At 38.7% G+C, this 22,121-nt stretch overlaps 7 protein-coding genes and 1 pseudogene across 9 annotated transcripts; 3 read left to right on the top strand and 5 right to left on the bottom strand.

The window, feature by feature from the left end:
- Nucleotides 1-104: 104 nt before the first annotated feature.
- Nucleotides 105-3,443, top strand: LOC104786738 (putative F-box/LRR-repeat protein At5g25860). Its single transcript, XM_019245891.2, has 3 exons — nucleotides 105-2,718; nucleotides 2,799-2,981; nucleotides 3,076-3,443. The coding sequence occupies exons 1-3, from the start codon at nucleotides 2,068-2,070 to the stop codon at nucleotides 3,316-3,318; spliced, it is 1,077 nt and encodes a 358-aa protein (XP_019101436.2). The 5' UTR covers nucleotides 105-2,067; the 3' UTR covers nucleotides 3,319-3,443.
- A 791-nt stretch (nucleotides 3,444-4,234) lies between these two features.
- Nucleotides 4,235-5,232, bottom strand: LOC104786737 (glutathione S-transferase U2-like). The gene is made up of 2 exons (XM_010512185.3): nucleotides 4,784-5,232; nucleotides 4,235-4,661 (listed from the first exon to the last, which is right to left on the bottom strand). The coding sequence occupies exons 1-2, from the start codon at nucleotides 5,102-5,104 to the stop codon at nucleotides 4,308-4,310; spliced, it is 675 nt and encodes a 224-aa protein (XP_010510487.1). The 5' UTR covers nucleotides 5,105-5,232; the 3' UTR covers nucleotides 4,235-4,307.
- Nucleotides 5,233-5,365: 133 nt separating this feature from the next.
- Nucleotides 5,366-6,427, bottom strand: LOC104786735 (glutathione S-transferase U1). The gene is made up of 2 exons (XM_010512184.3): nucleotides 5,946-6,427; nucleotides 5,366-5,854 (listed from the first exon to the last, which is right to left on the bottom strand). The coding sequence occupies exons 1-2, from the start codon at nucleotides 6,264-6,266 to the stop codon at nucleotides 5,498-5,500; spliced, it is 678 nt and encodes a 225-aa protein (XP_010510486.1). The 5' UTR covers nucleotides 6,267-6,427; the 3' UTR covers nucleotides 5,366-5,497.
- A 485-nt stretch (nucleotides 6,428-6,912) lies between these two features.
- LOC147943695 (heat stress transcription factor A-4c-like) lies at nucleotides 6,913-7,347 on the bottom strand. The gene has a single exon (XM_087512326.1). The coding sequence runs from the start codon at nucleotides 7,345-7,347 to the stop codon at nucleotides 6,913-6,915; it is 435 nt and encodes a 144-aa protein (XP_087368452.1).
- A 251-nt stretch (nucleotides 7,348-7,598) lies between these two features.
- On the bottom strand, nucleotides 7,599-8,752 carry LOC104786734 (17.6 kDa class I heat shock protein 2). Its single transcript, XM_010512183.2, has one exon. It carries the CDS (start codon nucleotides 8,212-8,214, stop codon nucleotides 7,735-7,737), a length of 480 nt encoding a protein of 159 aa, XP_010510485.1. The 5' UTR covers nucleotides 8,215-8,752; the 3' UTR covers nucleotides 7,599-7,734.
- Nucleotides 8,753-9,226: 474 nt separating this feature from the next.
- On the top strand, nucleotides 9,227-13,168 carry LOC104786733 (uncharacterized). Its single transcript, XM_010512182.3, has 3 exons — nucleotides 9,227-9,717; nucleotides 10,211-12,573; nucleotides 12,677-13,168. Exons 2-3 carry the CDS (start codon nucleotides 10,315-10,317, stop codon nucleotides 12,980-12,982), a joined length of 2,565 nt encoding a protein of 854 aa, XP_010510484.2. The 5' UTR covers nucleotides 9,227-9,717; nucleotides 10,211-10,314; the 3' UTR covers nucleotides 12,983-13,168.
- A 454-nt stretch (nucleotides 13,169-13,622) lies between these two features.
- LOC104786732 (putative F-box/kelch-repeat protein At2g29800 pseudogene) lies at nucleotides 13,623-14,939 on the bottom strand (annotated as a pseudogene).
- Nucleotides 14,940-20,053: 5,114 nt separating this feature from the next.
- LOC104786731 (cell division cycle 20.2, cofactor of APC complex) lies at nucleotides 20,054-22,094 on the top strand. 3 transcript variants are annotated; one of them, XM_010512179.2, is made up of 3 exons: nucleotides 20,054-20,375; nucleotides 20,676-20,783; nucleotides 20,873-22,094. In XM_010512179.2, the coding sequence occupies exons 2-3, from the start codon at nucleotides 20,761-20,763 to the stop codon at nucleotides 21,942-21,944; spliced, it is 1,095 nt and encodes a 364-aa protein (XP_010510481.2). In that variant the 5' UTR covers nucleotides 20,054-20,375; nucleotides 20,676-20,760; the 3' UTR covers nucleotides 21,945-22,094. The 3 variants fall into 3 exon arrangements, with proteins under 3 accessions (XP_010510481.2, XP_010510480.2, XP_010510479.2); XM_010512178.3 differs by having other exon boundaries at nucleotides 20,059-20,375; nucleotides 20,867-22,094; XM_010512177.2 differs by having other exon boundaries at nucleotides 20,071-20,375; nucleotides 20,676-22,094.
- The last annotated feature ends 27 nt before the right edge of the window (nucleotides 22,095-22,121 follow it).

Below are 22,121 nucleotides of genomic sequence, written 5' to 3'. Positions count from 1 at the left end.
ACAATTAGAGCCCTAATAGCACTTGCTGCACAAAGAAAGTGGAATTTACATCAGATGGATGTTAAATCAGCTTTCTTAAATGGAGAAATCACCGAAGAAGTGTATGTAGAGCAACCACCTGGCTTTGAGATAGAGGGAGCAGAGAATATGGTTTACAAATTGAAGAAGGCTTTGTATGGTCTAAAGCAGGCCCCAAGGGCTTGGTACAGCAAGATTGACTCATACTTCATGTCACAAGGATGCAAGAGAAGCGACTGTGATGCATCAATGTACACACTAGAATGTGAAGGTGAAATCATGATAATAAGTCTATACGTAGATGACCTTATTATCACAGGTAGCAATGATGATATGATCAATCAATTCAAGGAGAAGCTGAAAAATACCTTTGAGATGACTAATTTGGGAAAGCTCAAATACTTCCTTGGATTTGAGATCACCTACACAGATGGAGGAATATTTCTAAGTCAAAAGAAATATGCACAACAACTGTTGGAAAAATTTGGGATGAAGCATTGCAAGAGTGTAGGGACACCACTAGTACCAAATCAAAAGGATCAAGAAGAAGGAGCAGAACTTACCAACCCAAAACTCTATCGAAGCATGATCGGAGGATTGTTGTATCTTGCTGCAACTAGACCAGACCTTGCATTTGCTGCCTCTTATCTGTCCAGGAGTCTATCACAACCAAGAGAGAAAACCTTGCAAGAGGCAAAGAGAGTGTTAAGGTACATACAAGGAACAATAGACTACGGATTAAACTTTCAGGAGACAAACCAAATAGAGTTAGTTGGCTACTCAGATTCAGATTGGGCTGGCTGCAAAGAAGATATGCGAAGTACCACAGGAATGTGTTTCACACTTGGGAGTGCAATGTTCACATGGCAAACTCAAAAACAAGATACAATTGCCCAATCCACAGCAGAGGCGGAGTATATGGCGCTGAGTGCAGCCACAAACCATGCAGTCTGGTTGAAACGTTTAATGGGGGAATTAAAAGTCAATGCTATAGAGAGTGTCCCAATCTATTGCGACAATACATCGGCGATAGCAATTGGAAAAAATCCTGTTCAACACAAGAGAACAAAACACATTCAAATTCGTTATCATGTTGTTCGAGAAGCAGAAAGAGATGGAGTAATCAGTCTACGGTATTGCAATGGGGAAGAACAAACTGCAGACATTCTTACCAAACCACTTGGGAAAAAGCGATTTGAAGATCTTCGACTCAAACTTGGAGTAATGCAAAACCCAGCTGGAAGAAGAACGATTCAAAGAGGTATCACACAAGCTCCACCAGTGGAAGCAAACATGCACAACCGAGAGAAGATTCAGGTAAATGAAATCAAAGAGAAACAAGAGATCAACGGAAATCAATTAAGGAATAAGGTGATGAGGGAGAAAGAAAACGTACCAGTAAGCTATGCAGACATCGTGAAGAGATGTTGTCCAATGGAGAAAGGAATCAAACCGAAAACTCAAGGGAATATGGAGGTCAAAACCCTAACATCAAATTTGGGGATTAATCGAAAGAATTGAGAGGGAGTGTTGGAATCAAGTCTTTGATTAATCCACAAAATTGGTGAAACAGAATCAAGAGCATGAAGAGAAGAAGATGGAGAAGAGTTCGTTGGTTAGAACGAAGAAGAAGGTGAAGAAGCGTTGAAGAAGAAGACAAAGAAAATTGGTATTGGGCCTTTTGTGTTATGTAAGTCCATAAACTTGTTTAATGGGTTTGTATTCTGCTTTCATAAAACTATAGGGTAAAAACCTAAGTAAGTCTCATATATAAGTGTAATGGTGTATAATGAAATGGATAAGAGAGTTTAAGGAAAGAAGAGGCTAAACCTAAAAGTCGAACAGAATCATCTCTTTGCGTCGCAACACCATCTCGACTTTGACGACTCATATTTCTTGAATCCCAAGCTAAGTAAACAACAGAGATCAAGAAGACGAAACGAGACTGGGCAAAGCTTCAGAGCTTTCGTTGACAAGACACTACTGTCTTGTAGTAACAGACCCATAAACAAATTCTCACTAAAACATCGAGAGGATGATCTTCACCACATGGATCAGACCAATAGATGGATATCAAATGTCTTGGAACGAGGCGTATCGGAGCTCCATCTTCGCATAAAGACCACTTGGTTTGGGAGGCCACCACGTCCTCTTCCCTCAGATGTATTCACAAACAAAACTCTCGTTACGCTGACATTAGGAACATTGCTTTTTGTTGGAATTGATCCTCCAAAAGTGTTCCTTCCATTGCTCAAGAGTCTCTCCCTTGATACAGTTTACTACGTAGAAGAAGAGGAAGGCTATTCCTATTCCACCTCTTTTGCCGAGGTGATGCTTGAAGGTTGCCCATTACTGGAGGAGTTTTTCCTGAATCACGTTTCAATTGACCACAAAGAAGCTCCAGACCCATCCGAAATCATATCCCATCAAAACCTTAAAAGACTCACAGTTAACAGAAGATTCCAACTATGCCAGCAAATGGGCTTTGACACGCCCAATCTTGTCTACCTCGACTACTCTGATTACTCTAGATATGGTATCGAATCGGCTAATTTCTTGGATTCCCTTGTGGAAGCCCGCCTCGATCTTGATATACCATGGCGGGGACGGGCGAGAACTTTCCGTATGAATAATATAACGAGAGCAATTGAATGCATGACTAACGTTGAGATCCTTCACCTCTCTTCAAACACTGTTAAGGTCTGAAATTTCCTCACATTTCCCTTCCCTCTTCTCTGATCAAAACCATGTCCATGAACACTAGTATTCTACTGTTGCAGCTTATGTATAATAGACTCTATGATTATTGGGAAGAAGATCAAGATGGTTGCGGCTTGAGTTTTCCACGTTTTGAAAACCTTGTTAAACTCTCTTTCGAGACAAGATCGAAACGACAACCACGTTGGAAAATGCTAACAGTTGTGATGGATAAGGCACCAATTCTTGAAACTCTTGTCCTCAAGGTACATTTCACTACTTGTTTGTTTTTGTTACTTCTTGCACACGTTTAGTATATATGCTAGCTGCCTTATAATTGTATATATGGTTGTTCTCCAGGGCTTGTACTCTATCCGCTATGAAGGTGTCTCCGTCAATGAGAATGTAGTGAAGGTGCTAGAGATTTATGGCTACAGAGGAGGTCGTAATGAATTGAGACAACTGAACCGTTTCTTGTCCCAGATGAATTGTCTTCAATTGATCAAAGTGGAAATTGATGCTGCAATAGATGATATCGACAAGAGACTTCAAATCACCAACGACCTTCTTTCTCTTCCCAAATGCCAAGTCCAGTTCTTGTGAGAATATTATTATCTATACAACCAAATCGGCTGCTATACTAATTAAGTGGTTAATTCTTTGGACTTTTATATAAGGATTTTTACAAACTATGCTTTATTAGTGAGAATTCAATATACCCTCCTCTAGATTCATATACTTTTGCATTTTCTTGAAGTAGAAATGTTCTTCATAAGAAAGTGATGGAGAAAAACTACTAAATAAGTTACTCTTAGATTAAGGAAATTATTATGATTTAGATAGAAAAGCATAATCATTTAAAATTTATAATCAATAGATAATAACTCCAATTTAGCCGTAGCATTGCGGAAGCAAGTAAAATGGAGTACATTTTTGACTCACAATGTATTAAAAGAATAAAAATAATGAAGATATGAAATAATGAAACTAATCAAGACACATATGGAGAGAAACGGAAGAAAATTAAAAAAAAAAAAAAAAAAAAAAAAAAAAAAAAAAAAAAAATATGATACAAAGTTACACACAACACAAAGATCCATTGTTGTCTGTACAGCTTTTTCGAATTTTCACATCAAACTGATCCTCGGAAAAAAAAATTGAAAAACCGAAATCATCATGGTTCACGGATCGGCCTTTTTGTTAAGTCAAAATGTACGTACGTGGTCTTCGAGTAAGAGATAAATAGTAATATTTTCACGTGAGGGAGCTTTGGTCGTCGGCGGCGGAGAGAGCAACGAAGAGAGCTGCGTCGGCCATGCAGGTCACGTGCTGTGCTCCTACGTGGACCACCGGCTTGCTCACTTTTCCTTCTCCTTCGACGCTCGAACCCATCACGAATCCTTTCACGGGGGATGATATTGCCGGCGACTCCCCTTGGCCTGAGACTCTCCTATCAATACTGAACTTTCCTCCTAGTTGTTCTAATACCATATTAGTTTAACATAAGCACGAAAAGAAATGTGTTAAGTATCTGTTACTTCATTACTTTGAAACAAATTAACTCAGAACAGAGTTATGATGTTGTCATTAATTTAGGAAGACTTAACTCTCTCTATAATTTTGTTCATTCGCTCAATATGTTTTGCTTTTGGAGGTATACACTCCCTCACAATCTCAACTTCACTTAACTTATTGATCCATCTGTTTAATTCTGGAAACGTCTCCTCTGGAATCATATCAATTCGCATACATTCCCAAGCCCGAGCCAGACAAAACGGGATCATACTTCCCGCAACCATGTCCAAGAATCCGATCCTCTTGCCGCCGAAGAAATCTTTTCCAGTAATTTCCTTCTCAAGAAACGTAATCAGTCCTTGGATCTCTTCAATCGCAGCATCTATCCCCTTCTCTGCTTTTACTAGAGACATGAACCCAACTGGTAGGATCTGCAAGTTAGATCAAGCTATAAGAAAAAATATTTTATTGTACAAATAGTCCTAATAAGTCGTTAAGTGTTATTATCACTTAATATGCAATCAATTTTATAAAACTTACTCTAATTAGTTACCTGTTCATCGACGAACTTGGCCCAGAATCGAGCCATGGCTTTCTCGTATGGATCTTGAGGTAGAATTGGATTATTACTCCATGTTTGGTCGATGTATTCGAGGATCACATGTGACTCGGACAATATCTTATCATTGTGGACAAGAACCGGAACCTTCTTGTGAATAGGATTTAGTTCAAGAAGCAAAGTACTCTTTTTGGGTAAGTCTTCCTCCAAGTACTCGTATGGTACGCCTTTAAGTTTGAGAGCCATCTCGACTCTACGACTGAAAGGGCTTATCCAAAACCCTAGAAGCTTCACACTCTCTTCTTTCTTCGCCATTAGATCTCTCGCTCTATCACTTTTTGGTTTATATTATCTCACTCCTTTGTTCATCTCTCTCTAGCTTTTCTGGTTCGTTCGCTTTTTTACTAATATAATGTTTCTATAAACCAAGTCATTGCTGACACCACTTTAGTTATTTTATTCTTATTTCGTACTAGCAATTGGCTTTATGGACACTTACCACGTTGTTGATCCTTTGCGAGTTACGAGCCTTTATTTTAATGTATTGCTAATACTTTCAAAGATTAAATATGCCTATTGAGTAAATTATTCTATTATAGTACTACATGAAATGAAACATGTTATATGATTAAGCTTTTAAGATATCAATTTTCATACATAATGTCTACTAAAAAAAAAACAATGCAAGCATATGATGTTGTCTTTAGTTTAGGTAGACATAATAATCTTCTCAGCAATTTTGGTCATTCGCTCAATTTGTTTATCTCTTGGAGGAATACATTCCCTCACTGCCTCAACGTCCTTCAAACTCTTGATCCATCTGTTTAACTCTGGAAACGTCTCGTCTGGAATCATATGGATTCCCAAACCTTCCCAAAGCCGAGCTAGACAAAATGGGATCATACTTCCTGCGACCATGTCCAAGAATCCGACCATCTTGCCGCCGAAGAAATCTTTCCCAGTGACTTCCTTCTCAAGAAACATAAGCATTTCTTGAGTCTCTTCAATAGCAACTTCTCTTCCCTTCTCTGCTTTCACCAGGGACCTGAACCCTAGTGTAAGGATCTGCAAGTTAAGAACAATATATAAGCTCCTGATGTTAAATATTTTATCACTTAACCTGCAAATCAATATATATATATATATATATATATACCTGCTCATCGATGAACTTGGCCCAGAATCGAGCCATGGCTTTCTCGTAAGGATCTTGAGGAAGAATCGGATTGTTCTTCCATGTCTGATCGATGTATTCGAGGATCAGATGTGACTCGGGTAATACTTTATCATTATGGACAAGAACCGGAACTTTCTTGTGAAGCGGGTTAAGCTCAAGAAGCAAAGGGGTCTTGTTTGGCAAGTCTTCCTCCAAGTACTCGTATGGTACGCCTTTGAGTTTGAGAGCCATCTCGACTCTACGACTGAAAGGGCTTCCCCAAAACCCTAGAAGCTTCACAGTCTCTTCTTTCTTCCCCATAATTGGATCAACTCCTCTGTTTCTAAAGTTATCTAACTCCTCTGTTTTTTTCTCTTCTTGTTTCGTTGCCTTGATTGAGTATTAGTTTAACTATATATAAATGAGGTTATGGCTAATAAAATACTAGTAATTAATAAAGAAGACCATTTTGCTTTCTCTTGGTATCCAAGAATATCTTGAAGATCAAACCAGACAGGGATTAGTTTTTAAATTTTAAGGTATGAACGTCATTGCTAACGTCATCTCTCTTCACAAGGTACATAGATGTTCTCATATCAGTGGAAGTGAAAAAATTTATTGTCATATATTACCAATTGTTTATTTTTCTTAATCTTTAATCAAAACCATAAACCAAAGTACTTTACTAACTCCACGGACATATCACATTCACCTATCATTGTTAAGTAAATTGTTCATACAACTTTAAAACTTTTTAAAAAGGGATTCAATCATACAAACATATAGTAAACATCTCTATCAGAGAGAGAAGTAGTAACACTAGGTTTATTAAAAAAATATATGTTTATTTGCCAAGACGAAGTTTGTGATGAACATTAACAAAAACTTAACAATAAAGTTTGCCCATTGTTGTGCAGTGAATTAAAGAGTATAGTTTTGAGATTTGACTAGGAGTTGAATTCAGTAGTTAGTACGGGATGGTACGGTTCTTCATAATCTTCTTTCCCTGTTTCCTCCTAATCACGATTTGCTTTAGCCGCCGCTCTTTCCCTTTTGTAGGGTTTCGTTTATGACCTATTTCGCGTTTATGTATGTTCCAAACAAGATAAGGTGTATCTCTCACGAAGTTATCGTCTGCGAATTCCAATGGCTCAGTGTTAAGTACCCTAAAGCCGTATCGGTCAAGCAACTTGACAAAGATTACGAAATTGTGACCAAAGCCGATATCATCGTAGCCATACCCAAAGAATTTTGGTATAACCTCTCTCGAAAGTTCAGTTGGGTTCCAGACGATGAAACTCTTGCCATTCTCGCTCCACGAGATCGTTGAATCACACGAAGGATCATTAACCATGTCATGCGTATTTCTAACTAGGGCATGAGAGTAATGATCGTTTTCCATCTTTTAAAAAACCCTAAAAAAAGAAATAGAAACAAAGATCGTGATGTTCAATTGATGATGTTGTTGTTGGTGGAACGAACCATGAACAATGCTAATGCGTTTATTATATAGAGAAAGTTTGAGATCCAGTTCAGAGCTTTTCACCGATGTGGGATATATTAGCTTTGCTAAATTTGGGCTTCTTATATGGGCCTATTAGTCAGAAATCTCTTTGTTGTGTGTTAATTACTATTAGTAAAGCACAAGAAGCATGTTCTAATCTAAATTATTCATTACTTAATTAAGAAGATACATCATCATAATTACTAATTAGATAGACACACACACACACTCAAAGTAAAAACAGAGAACAAACACAGATGAGAAAACTCGAAATCAGAGCTCAGCTCAGCCAGTGATCTGAATAGACCTGACATCAGCCTTCTTGGTCTCAGCCTTAGGCACAGTAACAGTCAAAACACCATTCTCCATCGCAGCCTTAACCTGATCCATCTTGACATTCTCAGGCAACCTAAACCTCCTCGAAAACTGTCCGCTCGACCTCTCCACACGGTGCCACGTGTCGTTTTTGTCTTCTTTCTCCACGTGTCTCTCTCCGCTGATCTTCAAAACAGTGTTGTCTTCCTCGATCTCGACCTTCACTTCTTCCTTCTTTAGTCCAGGTAAGTCGGCTTTGAACACGTGAGCTTCAGGTGTCTCTCTCCAGTCAACACGTGCGTTAACAATCGCTGAGGTGTCTCGAGAAAGTGGAGATGATGATGTTAGGTCTCTGAACGGATCCCATGCGTCGAGTGAGAATGGATCGAAGAAGTTGCTGCTTCGTCTGTTGTTGTTGTTGTTGTTGAAAAAGCTTGGAATCATCGACATTTTTTTCCTTTTTTTTTTTTTTTTTTTTTTTTTTTTTTTATATAGAGAATCTGATTCGGTTTCGTTGGTTGTGAGAAGCTTTAAATTTTCAACTCTTTGGTGAGGAAGAAATGAGGATTTGTGATTCTATTTAAAGGCACGAAAAAGATATTTCTCGAGCTTTCTTCTCGAATTTTACTGGAATACAGAGAAAGGTCTAGACTTCAGAGTTTAGAGGATGTGAATGAAGAAATATCAGGTGATTCGAGAAAATTCTAGGAGGTCTGCTTCTTGTAAAAAAAGGTTGTCTGAGTTCATGAGCCTTGATGGGCTTTAAAAGTATGGTCACCATAACAGGCTTGTACTAATCTTAAAATTAGTCGTAACATGTGTTTTGAGATTTAATCGCATCAACAACTAAACCTTAAACGAAGAGGTTTATTTATGGTAAGATGGTGTTGAGAACTCGATCTAAGCAAAAAACATGACAAGAGACTAGAACAGTAAAGAAAACTTATTAAAACTTTTAGATCGACTTTTACGGGTAGTCTAGATCATTAGTACACACGCACACCCACCCACCTCAAAACATTTGAACTGGGTGCTCTACGGAATATCCGTACCCGGCGTGTAAACCTAAAATTAAATTTCAATAATTATTATCGAAATTTATAAAACATTCAATTTTAGAGCATTGTATAAATTTCTTAATCTGAAGCATTAAAGGCTGTCTGAGTTATATGGGCCATGGGCTTTAAAAAGGCAGCTGAATTTATTATATTATTCTGTCCCATAGGCCCATCTTAATTGTCAGATCTTATAATAAGTATAATAAATCATTTGTATCATCTTTGTGGCTAAAGTTTTTAATCCAACGGTGTATAATAAAGAGAGAGCTCCACTAATAAGTAGGGTAAACAAGATAACAAAGATGACGTAATTCCCGCGTTCATTACGGAATCTTGAACGTACGATTCTACTACTATATTTACTTTTCTCTACTATTACTACCCCCTTTGGCTTCTTTGGACCCATCACCATCTCTATCTATCTACTGTTTCTTTTTCTTAGTATTTTTTAAAACTAAATCCGTCGGCCACAAAAGAAAAGTGATGTCTTTCTCTTTCCTCGTTTCTCCACACACCAAAAAAAAAAAAAAAAAACAACTTTGGACGAAAGACTCGGGCGAGCAAAGCAAAAAAAAACACACTCTCTTCTCCAACAACTCTCTATCTCTCTCTACTTGTCACTCTCTCTATCTATTATTTTACACACACAAATTAAACAAAGCAAATCCTCTCTCTCTCTCTCTCTCTCTCTCTCTCTCTCTCTAGTTCTACCCTCTTTAGCTGATAGGGTCAGCTTCGTCGGCGCTATTTTTGCCTGATTTCACGGAGAGCAGGATTTGAGATCTGACTTCTTCTTCTCCATTATTCCTGTGCTGATCTGGGTTTCTTTTTTTTTTCTTCTTCTTACTCTCCTCCTATCGGATGGTTGCTTCGTCGGCGCACTGATTCCGTCAAGGTACGGGTTAGATTTTTCTTTTTAAAGTTTTTTTTTTTTTTTTTTAAATTGGCTATCCGTACACTACTGCTAATAATGTTAATTCCATTTTCCCCTAAATGTGAAGCAAACTTTTGTGTGTTTCGTGTTAATGTTGTATACTTTGGGCCTCTCTCACTCACTCACTTCTAATTTCTTAATCTTCTCTCTTGAAGTGGTTCTTTGGTTAAAAAAAGTGATTTGACAAGAATGTGATTTTATTCTCTGTTCTTCTTAGTTTTTGCTTCTTTTTTTTTCTCTCTCAGCTTTATCTTGTAGAGATTCTTGTCAGATCTCGTGGATTCTTAAGAATCTTCAAGTCATGAAGCTGTTTCTTCTATCTGATAATTTTTGCCTTTTTGTTGTTGATTCCATTTCCAAATGTTGAAGATTCTTCACTCGATTTTATTACCTTGTATGTCTCTCTGTCTGTGTGTGGATACTTAAAAAACATTTTTAATTGTCTTCTCTACAGAAAACACTCAAGATTGTTTCGAGCATTGTAAGCTTTTTGTTTGTAGAATGAGAGGCCAAGGGATTATCTAAGTGAAAAAGGTTACTGCTTTGGCCTAGAACACGATGGAGTACCGTATGGAGCTAAAGAAGGGTTCGTCTGATCGACCACCTTCTGTAGCTGCTGAGAAGAAGGTATTGGCTAAGGAAAGCTCAAAGTCGTTTACACCAGATAAGTTTAGAGACGACAAACGCGGGTTGTCTTATTCCGACTTCCACCGTGAGATCACTAAAAAAGTTGAAGACGTCTGTCCTAAACGCTTGGAGAATCGTCTCAAGTCACGGATAGGTAGAACTGCCTCTGGAGAAAGAGATCTTGTGAAGTACAAGTCTTATGTTCCGAGTTACATCAAGAAATGTGATAAACATGGAGACAAGGATGTTAAAGCTACTACTGGTGGTGGCATTGGTTTACTGGACTTAAGAAATAACCAGTCAGGTGATAAACAAGTGGATAAGCATACGAGGTCTTCCTTGTCTAACACTAGCACGTCGTCTTCACTCTGGACTGATGAATCATCCACTGACTCCAGCAGAGGTCTTGGTGCTTCTCCTTTTCGTAAAAGAGTCAATCACCCTCCATTGGAGTATTATCTCATGTCATCTAAGCCTGGAGATAATTTTCAAGATTTGGATCCACCTCGAGATAATGGTGTTCTGTCCCAAAGTCGTAGCTTTTTGCCAGGAAGTATCACTGACAGACAAAGAGGTTGTTCCACTAGAAGAGATGGGCAGATTCATCAAATCCCTCGTGGTGCAACTGCATTCCAACCGGATTCTGATTTCAAGATTGCTCCTCCAAAAACAAGAACGTTCTTGAGTCCATCAAAGCCAGATAGTCCTTCTTGCACAAGGATAATATCAAGGAATCTAGCCGAGGATTTTAAGAAGAAAGGAGAGAAGGTGGAGGAGAGAATCCGAAACCCTCGTGTTCACGATTTGTTTGGTAAAGAAAAGCCTGCTGCTGTGTTTGTGCCAGGCATTGTTTCTCAGAAACAGATTATTGGTTTGTCCAAGTTCTATGATTCAAAAGTGTTGCTGGCTGAGCGAGTGGCAGAAACGAAGGGCTTCTCAGAAAAGTTGGCGTATGCGAAAGGTGCAGTCTTGGACTCTGGACGTGAATCTGATAGCAGTAAGCCGTTCTTAAAGCGTATCAGCTTCTTGAGCTCAGAAAGATCATGTTCAGCTCCACGATCAAGAAAAGGTGAATCTAGTCCCTCTAGGAGCAGGACTCTAGATAGAAGGTCAACAGAAACATTACCCAAACAGTCTGATCAGAAACCAGCGAAAGCTGTTGCAGAAAGAGCAAGGAGCATTTCACCGTTTCGCAGACTCAGCTTCAGCATTGGCAAGTCCAGCAAAAACTCCAACTCCGATGATGCTCAGACTCTTCCCCACTTAAGCGCAGCACTTATTTCATCACGAGCTGGTTTAGACAATCCATCTGCTGCCTCTTCTTTCAGTGACAGCTCTTCTTTTGATAAAACCAGTGCAGTAAACAGAGGCAGGTCTAGTCCGTTGAGAAGGTTACTCGATCCTTTAATACGACCAAAATCAAGCCACTCATGTAGATCTCCTGAGCCATCACAAAAGGATGCACCTTCAAGTCACCAAAAGCATGTTCTTTCCGACAGTCAACCATCTTCATCTCTTCTGTCGAGAAATGGGAAAAATTCAACTGTTCAGGCTCTATTTCGTGTGACGTCTAAGAATGATCAACCACTTTTCACATTTGCGGTTGAAAAGGAACAAAGTATTACAGCAGCCACAATAAGAAAACAGAGTCCCCCGGAAAAGGAAGACTATGGACACAAGTATACGTTTTTCACTGTTCAGGAAGTACAGAAGAAAAATGGGAAATGGATGAACCACGGCAGGAAGATGCAAAACCAAGAGTACACATCCAACATCGTCGCTCAGATGAGAGTCTCTGGTTCTAAGCCTCTGATTTTCGCAGGAGAAAGTGCTGTCCAGAACCTCACAACCAGAGAATTTGTACTCTTTGCATCAGAATCGCAGCGGACTAACGAGCTAGCTGCCATGGTGATCAAGATCCCAAAAATTGCTGACACTGGCTCAGCAAAAGACACCACACTTGGAGATTACTTTGCAGATGTTAACGCAACAGTGGTACTTCCAAGTGGGATTCACAGTCTCCCACACAAAGGAGGGCCTTCGTCGCTTATCCAACGATGGAAATCAGGTGGATCATGCGACTGTGGAGGCTGGGACATTGGCTGCAACCTTAGAATCCTCACAAATCAGCATAATAAACCCCAAAACCCATCTCCCTCCATTTCAGATGCCTTCAAGCTCTTCTTTCAGGTATATATAATAACGTCAACAAAAAACTGTGAATACTAAACATCATGGGTAGCTTTTACTTTGGCCTGAGCTATGGAAACTCATTAATGTAAATGTTTTGCAGGGAGGATTACAAGATAATAACAACCAACCGTTCTTGAGTTTCACTCCATACAGAGAAGGTGTTTACGCGGTTGAGTACAATACATCACTCTCACTCTTGCAAGCATTCTCCATTTGTATAGCGGTTAACGAGGGAAGGAATCTGTCAAAGACCACAGAAGATACGAATGCTTCATGTGTAGACAACAAAGCTAATGGAGAGATTCAAAACGAGAGGTTGAAGTCATTTTCAGGTCCTATTGAAGCTGAGGCTCCGGCTAGGTATCTCTCACACCACCCACCTCTGTCTCCTGTGGGAAGGGTTTAGCTGTTTCTTTCAAATAAATCTGGCTATATATATATATGTATGTTTTATATATATATGATCTCTCTTTTTTTAGTTTCTGATGATGGGGGTTCGTATGTAATTACGGCGTGGAAGTAGATTACGTTAAATAGAAATTTGTGAAACTTGTTTTAAGCAAATAAAAACACTCTTATTGTTTTACCTCTATATTATGTTCTTTCTTCTACAGTTCCAGAGTATCGGTGATTGCCTTCGTTTAACTCGTCTGTGTTAGTTTTGTCTAGTGTTCATTATTAAGTTACTTTGTTTTGCTTCATCTCTAAACCAAATTTCATATAGTCATATTTATGATAGCAGAAAACATACAACAGAATGATAGTGCAACTGCCCAAAAACCCAAAATGTAGCTCAACTTTGTATAAAGGCTAAAAAAAAGTGGCAGACTCTACACATAGTGCACAATGAATAAGAAGGAAGAGTTATTTTCTAATGTATCAGATAACATTTTCTGAGTGACTTTGCTTCATAGTTGCTCTCATGTGCGCTTCTTTACCTGCAAGTTTATGAAAGCATAAATAAGACTTGAGCTTCAAGAAAATGTCATAATTCATCATCAATACGACACTACCCAACAAATATTAACATACCTGCAAACGAGTCATCAAACCGTAACAGTTCGAGAAATATCAATGGAAGGCCAGCGGAATGATGAATGCACAGGTGAGGTTGATTCGACCTTCCCCCATATATCCCCATCTTCACTTCTCCCCAACGCAACCTCTACACACACAACGATTTTTTCCGAGTCATGACCACAACTATTCTGGCTTTCATGCCATCCCAATAACACCAACTTCCCACCAAAACTTGACATTTTAGACTCAACATAAAAGAAACTAGGCAAATGATCTACACCCTTGACAGGTCTCCAAACCATATCCCTTGGATCATACACGACAATGAGAGACCCAGCAAGATACCACTGAGGAACAATGGTATACAACAGATCATCAACCACACAAGAGCACGTGTACCAATAATGCCTCTGTGGACTTTCAGGTCCCCAGTTATCCCATCTACGTAGTCTCGGATCGTAAGCCAAACAATGCTGACCATCCAAAATGTAGATCTTATTATCCAAAACCACATGTATAGGAAACACTCCACTCGAACTAGCAAGGTAACAGCATAGACCAGGCACAGTTTCCCATACTCCATTCTCAACGTCGAACACTTCGACCCAATCCTCATATCGTTTCTTGCGACCTCCAACCACGTAAATCTTTCCGTCAATTACTCCAGAGGCAGCGAAGCAACGTTCCCTTTTCATACTCTGGAGATTTTCCCACTTATGGAATCTACAGTCGATGACGATGACAGTATTTACGGGTTGATTTAAGCCGTTGCGTCCACCCATAACGTAAATCTTGTGTCCGATTGTGACGGCAGTGCATCCAGGAGACATCGGAGGAAGTGAACTGATTCTGCTCAACCGTAAAGACATGTTGCTCCGATGGAGAATGAACCAGCTTGGGGCCGTAAAAGGTGGCAACGTGATCAAGGCATAAAGAACCGGTTCAGTCAAGCCGAGGAGCGAGCGCGTTACGAAGAGATGCTCTGAAGAGATTACGTTAAGGAAGGTTCTGGAGAGTAGAGATAGCCTCGGGTAATGACATATCCGGATTAGTGCGACGGTTCTTTCTATGAGTATCAGTGGTATGTGTCGTCGACGAATCGGAGCAAGATTCTCTACTTGTTCTTCTTCTTTCGGTTTCTCGTTTTGATTCTCTTCTTCTTCTTCTTGCGGTTTCTTGTGGAGATCTTCGGGATTCTTGTTTGGATCGCTGCCGTTAGAAACGTCATCGGAAGTTTCAGAGATTAAAGCCATCGCCACCGTGTGAAGTCTTCAGCAGCAACGAATTTAGTACTGATATGGGAGACCAAATTCGATTTTTGAGAGAAGCTGTTACGTTGTTGTATTTTTATATTTCTTGGTAAGAGTTACACTTGTGTATTTATAATGGAACCATATTATGAGTATATAAATACTCTCTTACTTTTTAGGGATTTTCAGAAGTTTCGTTTTTAAAAAGAAAAAAAAAAACTTAACAAATTGAGTCAAATGTCTCTGAACGTGGTTACTTGACTCACAAGTCTCTTTGTTCTCTCTATTTAAAAACCCTAATCTATCTTTCGAATGTTGATTTCAAGAGCTTTTGTTCGTCGTCTTGACTGGGATACTGACTACATTTTCGTTTCTAAGGTTCGCATATTCAGGTAATCTCAATGTTTGTCTCTGTTTTACCTTATGCGATTACAGAGAGATTGAAATCGAATAGTTACGAACCTGAGATGTCACAGGTAGTGCAGATCAATGATGACGAAGAAAATGAACATACCTATTTGGTTTGGGATCTGTTAGGTCGTTTTCTTCTTTCTTGTTGTGTAACTTAACCCTTTGTAGAGATAGTTTACAAAAATAATACTGTCTCATCAGTCCATAATCGAAAGCTGTGTTTTATGTAGGAAATTGGGAGAAGGTCCAAGAGAAACCGTTATCTATGGTTTCAGCTTGGCTTCAACGTCAACTGTTATCTTTGAAGAGTCATTCTGAGGATCTGGATCATACTCAGTTGCCCAGCTGCAAAATGTGGATCCACCTGCTGAATCATCTCATAATCAGTTTGATGTAAGTCCTACAATTCTTCAAGCAAAATACAATTTTTGTAAAAAAACTACATGTACGTTGTTTGAAGATTGGAGATTCTGAACCAACTGATGAAAATACAGTAGACACCGTTTGTTCGGATGCCAAGGGAACAGTTAAAGACAAGCAAGAAGTGAGCCATTATCCTTTTCCAAAGTTACAATATAATACTCTGTATACACTTAACATAGAGTGTATCTTGTGCTTAACATTGAACATGAAACTATCAGGGATCTGTAGACCTCACAGAGTCCATCAATCCATTGGCTGTAGAACTTAAAAAAACAATTAAACCGATGGAATCAATTGATGAAATGGTCAGCTAAGAACTAAGCTTGAGAAAATTGCCTTAGATGAAATCAAATTGTTTTCTTTTGATATTCAAGTGAGACTCTTACAAGCTTTTTGGTTCTAACTTTTACAAAGAACACTATCTAATTCTCTTTCCTTTGTTCTCCAAGTCACTTTGGTTAATAATCAAACACCAAATATAGCTGCAGGGACCAATCTTACAGTGTTAATATCCGTGCAAAAATGATAGGAACTATATATGTTTGTGTTGTATCATGAAATGTATGTTCCATACAAAGGTATAGCGAGAGAATGTATTGGTTTCTTGTGTGTGATTTGCTTCCTTAGAGCCCACGACAACTGAGGGGATCCTCTTGAACATTTCTGTTTTCTTCGGCTATATATCTTCATGTGCCTTGTATAAAAGGTGATTTTGTGTTTACTATAAGTAAAATAAAGAGGACAAAAATCTCTTCTAAGCTAAATTCAAAAAAAATCTCTTCTAAGCTAGGGACTTTATATATTGTCACCTGGATATTGCTTCATCACCAGTTTACCCATAAAGACAAAAGTGTCGACTAAATCTTTTTGTTTTGCTTTATCTCTAAACCATAAATTCATATTTGCTCATATAGTCATAAATATGATAGCAGATTAGGTTTCGTTAAATCTGATTGTGATTACTGAAGAATGATATATGTCACAAAACAGAAAAAAATGCAGAAACTAGTTAAACCAAAGTTGCATTCCAACAAGTCTCGCGCGTAAGAATCAGTAGAAAGAGAAAGAGTGGCCAACTCTAAACAAGGCCTATTCTGTTAAGAGTGATCACATTCTTGCACGAAGGTTAAGAAGGAAGACGAGTTAGACTCAGATATAACAGCTTCTGCACCACTTTTTGCTTCATATTTGCTCTCATATCAACAAGCTGCTAGCTAAAACAGTAGATGTAATAAAAGATCCTTGTTCACCTACAAATCCATGAAAGCCTAATTAAGACTTGAGGTTACAGAAAATGTCATAATATCATTATCAATATAGTCCATGCACATCAAAGATCAACATACCTTAAACTGCAAGAAATCATCCCACAGATCATCAAAACGTAACAGAGCGAGAAACATCAATGGAAGTCGCGTTCATGGATCTAAGCACATGCCATCTTGATACCGTCCCCTGAATCTCCCCTCCTTCAAGTCTATTTAAGACGATCTCTATGCACCAAACATCTTTAAATCTATGCGGGTTGTAAGTATTGCCCAAAACCACCAACTTACCACCAACATTGGCTATTTGACAGATATAATAATTGAGGCTAGGCAAACCAGATACACCGATCACAGGTCTCCAAAACGACTCATCCGGATCATATACCATTAGTTCTTAGAAACAGACCAAGGATCAGTACTAAACAACAAATCCCCAACCACACAAGACGACTGGTGCCAATATCTCTTCAACGAATTGTGATCGTATGGACCAGCAACGCTACTCCAAATCCGAGTATCTACATCGAACACCTCGATCCAATTATCATCTATCTGCTCGCAACCTCCGATCACGTAAATCTTTCTGTCGATAACTCCAGCGGCTGCGGATCTGCATTCCCAGGAGCGAGCGACACTTGTGATTTCTGCAATCGATGACAAACACGTTCGATGTGGGCTGATATGATTCATCGCATCCACCGATCACATACATCTCATATCCGATTGTAACCACAGCAGATTCAGGCTTCATGGGACTCATGGGAGGAACTGAACTGATTTCGCTTAATCGTAAAGACTTCTTTCTTGGAGCGTTACGGTTGAGAATGAACCAGCTCGAGTTGAAATTAACAAGAGGGAACTTGATCAAAGCGTAAAGAACTGGTTCGGTGAGGCCGAGTTCCAAGCGCCTTTGGTAGAGTCTCGGCGAAGAGATGACGCGACGAAAGGCTCTCGAGAAGAGAGAGGATGCTTTCGGCGATATCTTCTGGGATGTGTCGAGTAACAACGGGGGCAAGATTCTCTACTTGTTCTTCTTCTTGAGGTTTCTCGATTTGATTTTCTTCTTCTTCTTGCGGGTTCTTGTGGAGTTCTTCGAGTTTCTTGTTTGGATCTCCGCCGTTAGAACCGTCGTGGAAAGTTTCAGAGGTTGAAGCCATCGCGCCGTGCGAATGTCTTGCTCAAGGACTCTCGAGTTTAGTCCACCAACATAAAGCGTTTTGATGCTTTGATCCTCAGGAGATTCTAAAGTGCTCATCTCACCTGCCTTGCCAAGTAATTTCAAAGCTACTGGATCGTTTACACTGCAAAATGAAAATTTATTTTTTAGGCAATTGTTTGTAGTTTTTGATTGGTAGTTGTAATATAATATAATTAAAAAATGCAAAAGAGAATAATGTAGAATGAAACAAAACAAAGAGACCAACGTAGTGTTTGAATTACGAACAGAGCCGAAATTGTAGCTTGGTTTTTCTAAAGATAGTAACAAATTAACAAAATCACACAATTTACATTTTTCAAGAAGACAGTAAAAAAAAAGAGAGGCAAATATACCTGTTATTGAAAGGAAAGTTAAGAAGAAGACTGGCAAAGCAAAAATATTTTGTATTAGTTTATTTATGAAATTTTGGAAAAGGAAATATACCAGTTACTGATTAAAAGAATAAGTAATAAATATGTTATTTTCTAGCAAGTTTTCAATATCAAAATGGTAAATTTCCAAGTTTTCCAGCAGTTCCCGCCTATATATAAATATAGTTTTCAGATCAACAAGCAAGCAATTTTGATCATCACAAAACAATTCTACTTTGCATTCACTCTTTTTTTTTTTTTTCTTCTCATTATTCAAAAACGATGGAGATCTCAATATTGGGATGGTGTTTCATAGTCGTAGTTATACTAATCATGGCGGCTTTATTCAGTGTTTGCGGAGAGCGGCCTAGCGAGGAGGAAACAAAAGATGAGAGTGTGGAGAAGGAAGTTCCAGTCTGATGCAGTCTTGTGTGTTTAATACTAAAAGATTAGAGTCTCTCAAGAACTTTAAAATGTTAATTATGGTTCCTTAATTATCGTGTGTGTTGTTTTGATGATTAAAGGTCTCCGATCCGAGTATTTTTGACAATTTTATTGATCACCAAATTTAATTTAGAATAATCTACTATCAGATTTTATATAAAACCAACTCGAAGTTTCTACATTCTTTTTAAGTTTGACGACGCGTAACTTGAAAACAATATTTTCATGGAAATCTGAACCTATTAATTAAGGGGTTTACATTATTGTAGTTAGTATTAGTATGCGAGCGTGGCCTGAAGCCTTTTTTACATGTAATCGTTATGTCATGGTTTCGATTTGCAGCTCCAACACTCAGAGAAACATTTAAAAAATCATCAAACGAGTACGAACTTAACAATGGATGAAGAAGAAAAAAGGAGAGATTGGAAGTTGAAGAGTTTTACCATTCGAACGTAAACGATTGTCACCGAGACAAAGACTCGCATATGCTTGATTGGATATGTAAACCGAATTAAACCACAATTAAATTAAAAGCAAATATAAACCGGAAATAACCGACCAATTTTAGAAAAGAAAGGCTTTAAAGTGTATAACGATTAGGCCTGGACACTAATACCCGTTATCCGTACTCGACCCGTTACTCGGCTCGTACCCGTCCCGAAAAAAAGGGTACCCGCAACTTTAGGGTCGAGTAAAAGGTATTATAATTATATTACCCGTGAGTAAGGGACGAGTATAGGGTATTAGTTTAGTTTTCAATACCCGTCCCGTTACTCGGCCCTTTACCCGTTTTGCTACCCGATCCGTAAATACCCGTTAATATTTTGTATTATTATTATTATTTATTATTAATTTATAGAGTTAGAGTTAAAACCTAAGTTCAACTTAGCCTAACTGAATTAATATATTATTTTTATTTTCAAAATTCGTAATTTTATAATTTTTGGAACTATATATTGCATAAATTTTTCATTTTTTGGGATCAAACCAACAACAAGTGATATGTAAACCGAGTTAAACCACAATTAAATTTAAACCCTAAACCGGAAATAACCGATCAATCTTAAAAAAGAAAGGCTTTTAAAGCCGTGAGTTTCATTCTTCTATCTATCTGCCGTCTTAATCACTTCACTCATCATCGCCTCTCTCACTCTCTGGCTCTCTCTTTTCTCTCGATCAATCCAATTTTTACTTAACGTTTCATTCTCTGCAGGATTCGTTTAGTTTACTATTTCGACTAGGTTTCGTTTCATTTCTATTTTTAGATCTTATCTAACCCTTAACCAATCGCTCGTTGTTGTTTCTCTTTTGCGATTTTTGAATAATGGATACAGGAGGTTCTTCCTACTTGAAGGCAATGGCTCGATGCCCAATTCAGCGATCCTTTCTCCCTAGAGATACCTCCAAAGAAAACGTAAGTTTTTTTGTTACAAAAATTAGGGTTTCGCTTTTTTATTTTTATTTTTGTGGCTTTGTTCTGTTCTTCGGGATTTTAGGGTTTTGAACTTGCTTTAAGAAATTAATTAATGTCTTCGTACCAATTAATTTCGTGTTTTGATTATCAATTTCGTGTTTTGATGATGAATTGAATTATACTGATTGATTTTTTTTGTGGCTTTGTTCTGTTCTTCGGGATTTTAGGGTTTCAATTGATTGATTTCGTGTTTTGATGATGAATTGTATTGTAAACTGATTGATTTTGTTTTATCACCAGCTTGACAGATTCATTCCGAATAGATCAGCCATGGATTTTGACTTTGCCTACTGGCAGCTAATGGAAAGACCACCAAACCTGAACGATGATCAGCAGGCAACAAAGAAGGTAAGCTCACCATCGAGAGAAGCCTATAAGAAACGTTTGGCTGAAGCCATGAATCTCAATCGAACTCGTATCCTTTCCTTTAGGAACAGACCTCAAACTCCAACTCCTCCAGTGGCAACTCAAACTCTTCCAGTGGGAATTTACCAACAGCAGCAGCGTAAGCCGCCTAGACACATCCCTAAGACTTTCGAGAGAATGTTGGATGTTCATGACTTGGCCGATGACTTTTATCTCAACTTACTTGACTGGGGCACTGATAACGTTTTAGCCATTGCATTGTATCATACTGTTTATCTCTGGGATGCTTCTAAGGGTTCTACTACTGAGCTTGTCACTGTTGATGAAGATACGGGACCTGTCACAAGTATCAACTGGGCAGCAGATGGTCGTTATCTTGCTGTTGGGCTTAACAGCTCTCAAGTCCAGATTTGGGATTGTGCTGATTGTCGTAGACTGAGAACGTTGGAGTGTGGTCACGCGTCTAGAGTAGGATCGTTGGCATGGAACGATCTTATCTTGACAACGGGAGGAATGGATGGGAAGATCATCAACAACGACGTACGGGTTAGATCACACGTTGTGAATACGTACAGGGGTCACACTTTACAAGTTTGTGGGTTGAAGTGGTCAGGATCTGGACAGCATTTAGCAAGTGGTGGCAACGACAATGTGGTTAATATATGGGACCGTTCTACTAGTACTCAGCGGCTGCACAGGCTTGTAGAGCACACATCTGCAGTTAAAGCTCTTGCTTGGTGCCCTTTCCAAACGAATTTACTTGCAACTGGTGGCGGTGAAGGAGATGGGAGTATAAAGTTCTGGAATACTAGGACAGGAGCTTGCTTGAACACGGTAGAAACTGGCTCTCAAGTTTCTTCTCTGTTATGGAGCAACAAGGAAAGAAAGTTGCTTAGCTCACATGGGTTTACTCAGAACCAGCTTACACTTTGGAAGTACCCATCTATGGTGAAAATGGCTGAGCTCAATGGTCACACATCACGTGTTCTATATACGGCCCTGAGTCCGAATGGTTGTACTGTAGCTTCTGCAGCAGCAGACGAGAGACTGATGTTTTGGAATGTATTTGGAGATCCAGAGAATGCCAAAAAAGCTGCTCCAAAAGTACCTGAGCCATTTTCTCATGTGAACCGTATTCGCTGAAGTTGTTGTGAAGCCATTGTCGTCTAATTGTATTTTTGCTACACAGAAGTAATGTTTATGCACATTGTAGTAACATGTTGAGTTATTGTTTCTACCTGAAACGTTTGTATATATCTCATTATATGGAAATATTTTGATTTTGCATTGACATATACTAGGCTACTCCAGCTAAAGCTT

Source organism: Camelina sativa, chromosome 5 (assembly GCF_030686135.1).
Source record: "Camelina sativa cultivar CO46 ecotype springtype chromosome 5, ASM3068613v1".
Lineage (NCBI taxonomy): Eukaryota > Viridiplantae > Streptophyta > Magnoliopsida > Brassicales > Brassicaceae > Camelina > Camelina sativa.
Note: the sequence above shows the minus strand (reverse complement) of the source record. Positions and strands in the feature narration are given on the sequence as shown.

Bases quoted from the DNA above. Each gene is read 5' to 3' on its own strand.
- LOC104786731 (XM_010512177.2), top strand. From the start codon at position 20,286: ATGGATACAGGAGGTTCTTCCTACTTGAAGGCAATGGCTCGATGCCCA. The intron at 20,376-20,675 runs GTAAGTTTTTTT...TTTTATCACCAG, and splicing joins GAGATACCTCCAAAGAAAAC to CTTGACAGATTCATTCCGAA.
- LOC147943695 (XM_087512326.1), bottom strand. From the start codon at position 7,347: ATGGAAAACGATCATTACTCTCATGCCCTAGTTAGAAATACGCATGAC.
- LOC104786735 (XM_010512184.3), bottom strand. From the start codon at position 6,266: ATGGGGAAGAAAGAAGAGACTGTGAAGCTTCTAGGGTTTTGGGGAAGC. The intron at 5,855-5,945 runs GTATATATATAT...CTTAACTTGCAG, and splicing joins CCAAGTTCATCGATGAGCAG to ATCCTTACACTAGGGTTCAG.
- LOC104786733 (XM_010512182.3), top strand. From the start codon at position 10,315: ATGGAGTACCGTATGGAGCTAAAGAAGGGTTCGTCTGATCGACCACCT. The intron at 12,574-12,676 runs GTATATATAATA...AATGTTTTGCAG, and splicing joins CCTTCAAGCTCTTCTTTCAG to GGAGGATTACAAGATAATAA.
- LOC104786738 (XM_019245891.2), top strand. From the start codon at position 2,068: ATGGATCAGACCAATAGATGGATATCAAATGTCTTGGAACGAGGCGTA. The intron at 2,719-2,798 runs GTCTGAAATTTC...CTACTGTTGCAG, and splicing joins TCTCTTCAAACACTGTTAAG to CTTATGTATAATAGACTCTA. The intron at 2,982-3,075 runs GTACATTTCACT...GTTGTTCTCCAG, and splicing joins TTGAAACTCTTGTCCTCAAG to GGCTTGTACTCTATCCGCTA.
- LOC104786734 (XM_010512183.2), bottom strand. From the start codon at position 8,214: ATGTCGATGATTCCAAGCTTTTTCAACAACAACAACAACAACAGACGA.
- LOC104786737 (XM_010512185.3), bottom strand. From the start codon at position 5,104: ATGGCGAAGAAAGAAGAGAGTGTGAAGCTTCTAGGGTTTTGGATAAGC. The intron at 4,662-4,783 runs GTAACTAATTAG...TCTAACTTGCAG, and splicing joins CCAAGTTCGTCGATGAACAG to ATCCTACCAGTTGGGTTCAT.